This window comes from Brachyhypopomus gauderio, chromosome 3 (assembly GCF_052324685.1).
Source record: "Brachyhypopomus gauderio isolate BG-103 chromosome 3, BGAUD_0.2, whole genome shotgun sequence".
NCBI classification, from domain to species: domain Eukaryota; kingdom Metazoa; phylum Chordata; class Actinopteri; order Gymnotiformes; family Hypopomidae; genus Brachyhypopomus; species Brachyhypopomus gauderio.
In genome coordinates, this window is record NC_135213.1 from 17,738,416 (window position 1) to 17,747,131 (window position 8,716).

The window sequence follows — 8,716 nt, forward strand, 5'->3', positions numbered from 1 at the left end:
CTGATATTAAAATACTTCTTCATATTCCATAACCTTGAAACTAAAGTGATGTGGTTTTACAAGCTCTCTGCGGTGTGCAAGCATGGTCTATGAAGAACAAAATGTTTTTATTTAAAAAAAGGATGCCAAAACTCAGGGAAATCACAAAGCAACACTAAAACACAACTTTACAGTAACAAAAATTCACATTTCTAAAGATACATGACAAGAAAAATACATAATTGTAACGAATTATACACTGATGTGAAAAACGAAACTTTTATGACAGTAAAAAGCATAATGCAACAAAACCGTTGTCTTGCCTCCTTCTACGTGTCCTTTCACACCAGCTAGACCCAACTTACAGACGCCGTTGGCCCTTCTCCGGGAGCACACTCAGGCTCCACACAGAAGCTCCCACACAGGGCCCTTTTCCTCCTGCACACCAGCCGTTGTCCTCTCCAGCTCCTGAAGAGATCCATCCCTCACGTAAAATACGTCTCATCAGGGGTCCAGCTATTTATAACCACGACCCCGCACTCCCCCTGCCCAGGCCGCTACATCTGCTCCTCGGCCTGTGGGATGACATATCCAGGGTGAGTGTGTCGTAAAGTCCCCATGCGCGCAGCCTCACACTAGGGGACACACTGATCACACAGTGCTCATTTGTTGGGTTATTCAAATATGTGTAAATGTAATCCTTCCTGCAGCCACTCGCCGTCTTCACGAGAGTGCAGGGGCCCACAGGACGCCACAGGGCATCTATATTTCACTTTCTGAACTTTGAAAGAGGATCGTTTTTAGTGGAGCTTAAGTCTCCGTCTGCTTCTAAAGCCGGGCTCTGCTAAATCACAGAGATCCGATTTCTGTAAGAGGAGCAGCTTCAAATAGCGGCACAATGTTGAAGGGGAGTGACACTGTAAAACCTATGAGGTTTACCTTCTGTCCTTTCTCTCTCTCACACAGACACATATACACACCCACACACACACACACACACACACTGCTTTCTTCCACCACAGCTGACTGAACTGATGGCTGAAGCTAGAGAGAGAAAGAGAGAGAGAAAAAGAGAGAGAAAGAGAGAGAGAGAGAGCAAGAGAGAGAAGCAAATAGATAGAGAGATATGGGAGAGATGTATAGCTGTCCTCAAGGACACAGAGGGTCTGAGAGAGTGAGTGATATCGTGAGGGCTATGACACAGAAGATGAGATGCCTTTTCTTATTTTTCAAATGAAAAACCACAGAGATCACGTAACCCATTAGGCTGTTTCAAACCCCACAGCAGTAAAGTGAGACCACACTTCTGCAGCCGAAGGCACGGCTGAGGACACAGAGCACCGCAAACTTCGTTCAACCTGCAGTGCAGAACGGAAATAAACAGGCCGACAGTCTTTACCTGGAGGCTGCTCCTATTTATAGGAGGCCAATGTCACTTCAGATTAGCCTCAGCCTTTGGTGTTTTGTGCCCCCTGCTGTCTGGGAGGGACACTGCAAAAACACTGCACATTACTTTGTAAGTAAAGCCTCAGTCTGACAAAACCATGAATGCCTAGAGTCTAGGTCTAGACCCTAGACGTTTGCATAATGATGACTGACAGAAACCTTGAAGTCATTTCTTTGCTCTCCATGCAGGGTTGGAATGCATCTTACAGTATTGCCTATACCATCCACCCCTCCCTATGTCTGGACAATGTACAGGAAAACATCTTCAATGAAACTCAAGGACCGCTCTTCATTGAAAACAACTGCTGCACAAACCAAAGCCCTTCAGAACTGGGGCTGTGCTGCCACCTAGTGTCACCATCGTGTAGTTGTTCCAAGCATGAACCATAGGGAGCAGTGACCATTTGTGTGTTAAGACTCACCTTGATGTCCAGTAATACGGCAAGTAACAATAAGACACTTTCAGTACAAAATGAGCTCTGCAATCGTATGGATGTTCAGCCAAATCTTTTAATTGCATTTTTTAGCTGCCTACAATACAGTGCATATTTCAAAGTTTGAAATCAACCACAGTATCTATGGTTCAGTCTACAGTGTGTGTTGCAAAGGAAGTTAAACAGAAGGCAAAGCCAGGAAAGTCCTTGTTAGCAAGAAAGCAAGTTTTGCCCCCTGACCTGTTTATCCCTCTGAGGCAGCATGTGAGCACCGGCCACTCCGCCTGGATTAAGCCCCTCACACACACACACACACACACACACACACACACACACACACACACACACACACACACACACACACACACACACACACACACACACACACACACAGCATTAAAATAACAATAAAGAGTTCAGGTATTATATAAATTTCTAACTGTTAATTTTCACAGCTGAAACTGATTTGACATGCATAAAACATTCATGAGCCCATAGCTTTTAAACATGTATCAAACGTCTTTGGCCAAGCAAGATTTAAAAAAAGGAAAAAGGACCTCAGTGTGTGGTCATATCTGTTTTCCACACGCTCTGACTCTTTACGAGAGGCCTGGGAGTTCAAGGTTACGACGCAGTGTTCTCACTGTTCCTAGATCAGCTCTCTTCTGGACCGAGACTGATGTTGTCATTTCTGGAAATTGTTGGAGTCACTTTTTCAACTTAGGGGTCACAGCCACAAGTGCTCCTATCACCACTGGGACAACACTGGTGTTAACCTTCCATATACTTTGCTACATTTCCTCTGTCTGGATCTGGAGGTCCCAAAGCATCTCAGACATGTCTACAATCACCCCATGACTCCTCCCATGTGTAGGTCTCCCATCATGCTAGTAGGTGCTGTATTGTACCATTGTCTATGAGGCTTCTGCCCATACTTTACGTCTTCTGTGGTGTGATTCACCCCTGCTTGGATGGATCTATAGTGCTTAGTGCTTCATCTTGTGCAGCCGTGATTAGTCCTATCTGTGCTATCCTTCAGTCCTGCCTTTTGCAGCCATCGGTTGAACTGCCTTAGGTCAGCCACCCCTGCTGTCTGTTTGTGGTACATTCCATGGAGGGGCTTATTTTGTCATAGCTCTCCCTCTGCTTCCATGGTGACCGCATCCTCCATCTGTCCGAGGCTCTTCCTCTTCAGCTCACCCTTGGGGGCTGTTGCTTGGATGTATTCATGGATGGTTTGTGTCATATTGATCGGGATGAAGATTCACGCCTATGCAGAACAGCAGTGGGTGGGAGGGGGGGGGGGGGGGGGGGGGGTACATCTCTGGTATAAACCACACATCTCTCCACCTCCGTTTCCCTCTCTCCAGCTCCACATTTACACAGCTGCTGGATTCATCTAAGGGCACAGAGCGCTGTACAGTAATGACAACACACAGCCCTCTTCAAACATGCCCTTATTTCACCACTAAGCAAGTAAACATTTTACACAACAACAGTCATTTAAGTCAAACAATGATCCATATTTGCTTTTTCTTTACTTTAATTGATCAGGGTGCACCTTCTCAAAAGCACCATAGGATTTAGATGATCTCAACTTTCAGACAGAGCAGCATTACAACTCATAATCTGCTCTGAGTACCTTTGAACAACCACAATTGCTCATGTGCTGAGAGTATTTGGGGTTTCCTGCTCCAAATCATTAAAATCACATCATTTTTCCCGCATGTGTTCCTGTGTAGACTCACATAAACATGTGGACTAACATTGCGGTGTGCTTACCTAAGTTACACCACCTCCAAACTAATGTTTGTACTATTCCTATTTTCTAGTCAAACTATTTATTTTAAGTAGAAAACTATTTTAGAAAATAAAAACGTTCATGTATTTCCCTTCAAAATATTACATGAGAAAGCCCTGTCTTTACTGCAGAGTTCGGATGGCCTAGTGTAAAATGGTTTTTAGAATAATATGAACATTTCTGAGAATATTAACTATAGTTGACAAGCTAATGCTTTCATTAATGCGTCATTAAAGTTGCACTGCATATATCTTGGCCTTCAGGAAACTGCACTTCACTATCTTGAAAAGATTGTGATCATATGAAGATAAATATGAAGATGAATATGTAATATGACATTAACAGGCACAACACAGTATCTGAAATTAAGCAATTCTAACTACATTTTTCTTACAAAACCTCTCAACCTGTACTCAACAGGTCATTTGCATTAATGTGCTTCTGTATAACATTTGTTGATCTCCACAATGTCTACCATGTATACTCCACTTTACATATTCAGCATGTGGCAGACCCTCTTATCCACATCAATTTGCATATTTACTTCTCTGCAGGACAGCATGGGTGCTCCCTGGGAACTGACCCCATGACCTCAGGGGTGCCAGTACACCGCTCTGCCCGCTCCACCAGGTAGACAACAAGAGCACGTAATTAAATCTGCAGTGATGCAATAATTAAGATTGTAATGCATGGAGACCAAAACAATCTAAAAGCACAAATAAAGGGACTGCGATAACCTTGCTAGGAAGGAAATGAGGTACGTGTTTAGCAGAAAGAGACTGAGCTGCTAAACTCACCCTGTCGCAAACATGCAACACCACACAAGCACCTGCTATACAGTATTCACAACACACTCTAGAAGCTTCTGTGCAGGCAGGCTCAGGAACTGTGTTCCAGAGTTCCAAAGGCACTAGTCTCCATTTCATGCAAGATTCCATCCATGTTCCACAGTGACATCAGGAAGCAGTGGTTCCACTCTGCCATAGTGCAACAAAATGAGAATCAGGAGGAGGAAACTCTCAAGGCAGGAAAAACATTTAGTTCTAATGTCCATCCACTGAGTTTGGCTGTGACATGAGCAGTTATGTGATTATCTACAATAGTCTGTGTGTGTGTGTGTGTGTGTGTGTGTGTGTGTGTGTGTGTGTGTGTGTGTGTGTGTGTATCCAGAAGGATGTAGGCCAGGTTGGAGGTGCTGTGAGCAGAGAAACCTCAAAGAGACCGATGTGCTCATAAATGTCTCATTCACTACAGACCCTACAGCTGATAACGGTGTAACCCGCACAACTTACTCCGTTTCCATGGCTAAGGAATGTATTAACCTGAGCACATCGTCTATCTCGGTGCACTTGGCTTGTGTGGGCATGCATGCTAGATGTCTGAAATACTAGCATGTACAATACTGAAATACATTGCCATTTGTTCACTCTTACCAAGGGATGTTTATCTGAATCACAGAAATCATTTCAATTTAGTAAAACACTATTCAGGTCCTCTGTAAAAACAAACCAACTTTCTTTTAGTTTTGTAGTCTTTCCTGGGTGGAAATCTTATCCTTAACCAAAAGTAATCAGTCATATAATCACTAGTTCTCTGTCAGTTCAGCTTCTAACATCTTTAACAGTCCCCCTTATGTCAGGCCAGCTTTGTGGAGCAGAGGACAGGAGGACAGGAGGCTAGCGTGTGTCACTTCACAAACTGGACAAAGCAAGCTTTCCTGAACATGGTAGGAAAGGCATCACATCTTTTTTTTTGTGGATTTTCTTTTTTTGCTCTGACCGAAGACACAGCAAAGTGCTTCAGTCTAAAAATAGCCATCTGCCTCCACCCCCATTTAGAAATACTGCATTTCTTTCTCGTTCTGGTCTTGCACACCAGAGACATGACGTAGTTAAGCAGAAACGATGCAGGAAACAGGCAGGCAACAGAACGGCTGCCGTCTCTCGCTAACGGCGCCGTATCCAGGCCTGCGTCCCCGCCGTCTGGGGGAGGAGCCACTGTCGGGCTGAAGAGTTTGCGCCGTAGCAACCTCCCAGGACCCCAGCCATTATTGGCTGCAGCCTACAGTCACGGAACCTACGAGATTTGTTACAAACTAGCAAACGATAAAAACACTAAATGATTTAACTCCCCCCAAAACCTAAATCTGATGCTAGAGAGAAGGGGAGGAGAGAGACAAGCAGATGGGTTTATGGCATTTCAGCATGTATTCACTTCACTCCTCAACACTGGAGTGGCAGGGCGTGTGGGTCATCAACATGGCCGCCGGCGAGCACGCAGGGCTTCAGTACTTGTTAATGCCAAAGAGACGCACACCGTGCAGCTGCGGCAGTTTGGGGATCAGCACGGAGAGCAGGGAGAGTGTGTTGATGACAAAATGCACGCCGTCGTACTTGGTGTAGAAGCTGGTGAGGAAATACCTACAGAGGACAGGGCCAAGAAGAGAGCGGACATCAGCCAGACACAAACCTCACAGGCACCCACAGGCCAACAAGGACACGGTGCTGTACGTTTATCAGATGACATATTGATTTACCATGGTATAATCATATAATAAGCAAGCATAACAAGATGGGGGATGATTGGGGCACATTGCTTACGCTTAAGATATTATTAAACATTATGGTCACGCACGTGATTCTCATATGACCACTGTAAAATAAAGCAATAGAGCACTAGCCTGTTAGTATCTTAGCAACAGAGCACTAGTGTGTTAGAATCCTAGTTCGAGTCCATGTGCTGGTGGCTAATTGTAAAATATACAGCAGTACATGAAGACAAGTTCATCTCTCCTTACTGGCAGAGGAGGGTGGGGAGAGTGGGGGGGGTCTCCATTAGAGTCCCTGCACTCCCGCGATGAGGACAGCCCAGAACCAAACCCCATGGAGGTGTGTGTGTGTGTGTGTGTGTGTGTGTGTGTTTGTAAGAGCACACTCACAGTATAATCGGGGTGATGGTGAGGAACTTGCGGGAGGCGGTGAACTGCACCCCATAATCCATCTGTTCCCAGTGAGTGAGGAGGCGGGCTTTACCCTGGTCGGGCGTCTCAAATGGAGTCCCTTTCACCGTGTGGAGGAGGAGATACATACACTAGACAAAACACACGTGTGCAGGAGGTAAGTTCAGCTCTCAGCCGGTCTCCTCCTTCAGCACACGCGAAAGGTCCCGTGTGCACGGCGTGTCAGTACGGCGAGGAGAACCAGCAAGCGCTGGACAACAGGAGGACCGGAATACCAATCCAAATATCAATCTCCAACCAGAGCCGTGAGTCAGTGCTCAAGCAGGCCAAGAAAATGTCCACGTTACAGAATTTCTCCACTCTAACAAGTCAAACTCACAGTAACTGGGCCCACACTGGGTGTTACACTATATGTACAATTTAAATATGAAGTTAAGCAATTGAGCTGCAGTGTGTGTGTGTGTGTGTGTGTGTGTGTGTGTGTGTGTGTGTGTGTGTGTGTGTGTGTGTGTGTGTGTGTGTGTGTGTCTCACCATGTTGTGGATGAGGTTGGTGAGAGTCCAGACCACAGGCACGCTGACGAACGGAATGCTTAACAGAATGAGGTGTAGGAGGCCGATGCCCAGCAGGTAGGCGAGCCATATCCCCCGGCTGCTCATCACCCGCGTGTTGGGGTTCACCTCACTGTGCGCCGTGCCCACGTTCATTCTACACCCGTCTCACCGCCTGCGCGCACCTGACTGGCTCGGAGCAAATAAGGTGTAAAAGCCAGAAACGAGTTTGCGTAGTTTGCTAATTAAACCCTGAAATGAAAAATAATAAGATATTGATGTCATTAGATGTTGTATCAATGTAAATCTTTAAATGTCAACAAATAAAAAAGTTGGATAACTTCCAGCTGTCTGCGATTCAAAAACAAATAAAGCAATAATTAGATATTTTACTGTAAAAACAGCTTGCCTGCTAGTTACGCGATCATAAACAAGCATCGTGGAAAATAAGGGGGAGTTGTTGGTGAAACATTACGTAATAAGATTACACTATTACGCAATTCAGACTACGTTTAGTATTTCAAGTTTTCAGCATCTAAGAAATGTAGATGTTGGTCGTTTGGTTTGGAAAGTAAGGAAAGAGGACAACTGAATTACTTACAAATAAGCTTCCAGATCCTCGCTTTGGAAACTACCAGCGCCAGTGAGAAACTCCTCATGAAGACTGGTTCGCTATCATATTTGTTTCTTTCGCACCGGTATTGTTTTTTATAAATGCCACTATATTATATAGTACATGTATTCGCCGTATTTATTCTCGACATATATTTGGTTTTCTTTGCCAACGGCCTCTAATAATGAATTCGTGAAAGCTTTAAATCTATCATATTCTCACGCTGAACCACTTTTGGGTCCCCATACAAACAGCTGGTGAGAGCGCAGCAGGACTTCATAGCTGAACATCATCATTTGCTGAGTTCTTGGTTACAGGAATGAGAAACATTGATTGGAAAAAAAGAAAAAAACGAGCAAAACGAACCTGTAATTGGCTTCGTTAAATCACATGGAAAGCACTGACCAATCAACGGCGGATGCGTTAACCATTTGCCAGCGTGAAGCCTACGCCCTTTTACGACGTCACAGAAAGGACCGATGAAGCGTGAGACGTTGAATGGGAATTGTAGTTCTGTTTTACCACAACGTTGTAATTTCTTCTAGAAATAGTTTCATCTATGAATTACAAAATACAAATAATATTCAGACTAAGGCTATCATAAATTAAGATTCATTTTAACCGAGCTGGAAATTTCAATTTGAATAGAGGTTACAATCTGTCAAGCTATCAGTCGGATCAGTAGATATATTGGTTGCCTGTTCAGTTTCTGAGAACATCTCACAGAAACTGCTTAGGTGGTATTCCAAAGATCAAATGCAAAGCCAATAGTTTGATGTTCAAGACTCAAAAAGCAGCCATGTGCAATATAGAACTAATGCACCTGAGGCTGATACCAGCTCTGTAGCATGTCACATCATCGCTGTGATGCTTTGGAAGAAGTCCTATACCTTGGCTAGGTCTGTACAGGTCTTACTGTCTAAATGGGTGACA

General features: G+C 44.5%; 1 protein-coding gene across 2 annotated transcripts; it reads right to left on the reverse strand.

Moving 5' to 3' along the window:
• Window positions 1–200: 200 nt before the first annotated feature.
• On the reverse strand, window positions 201–8,109 carry ormdl3 (ORMDL sphingolipid biosynthesis regulator 3). 2 transcript variants are annotated; one of them, XM_076999912.1, is made up of 4 exons: window positions 7,772–8,109; window positions 7,153–7,359; window positions 6,599–6,750; window positions 201–6,080 (listed from the first exon to the last, which is right to left on the reverse strand). In XM_076999912.1, the coding sequence occupies exons 2-4, from the start codon at window positions 7,324–7,326 to the stop codon at window positions 5,945–5,947; spliced, it is 462 nt and encodes a 153-aa protein (XP_076856027.1). In that variant the 5' UTR covers window positions 7,327–7,359; window positions 7,772–8,109; the 3' UTR covers window positions 201–5,944. The 2 variants fall into 2 exon arrangements, with proteins under 2 accessions (XP_076856027.1, XP_076856026.1); XM_076999911.1 differs by having other exon boundaries at window positions 202–6,080; window positions 7,153–7,422.
• Between the last annotated feature and the right edge of the window lie 607 nt (window positions 8,110–8,716).

Bases quoted from the DNA above. Each gene is read 5' to 3' on its own strand.
- ormdl3 (XM_076999912.1), bottom strand. From the start codon at position 7,326: ATGAACGTGGGCACGGCGCACAGTGAGGTGAACCCCAACACGCGGGTG. The intron at 6,751-7,152 runs GTGAGACACACA...TGTTTTGTCTAG, and splicing joins CCAACCTCATCCACAACATG to TGTATGTATCTCCTCCTCCA. The intron at 6,081-6,598 runs GTGAGTGTGCTC...TGTCCTCTGTAG, and splicing joins ACCATCACCCCGATTATACT to GTATTTCCTCACCAGCTTCT.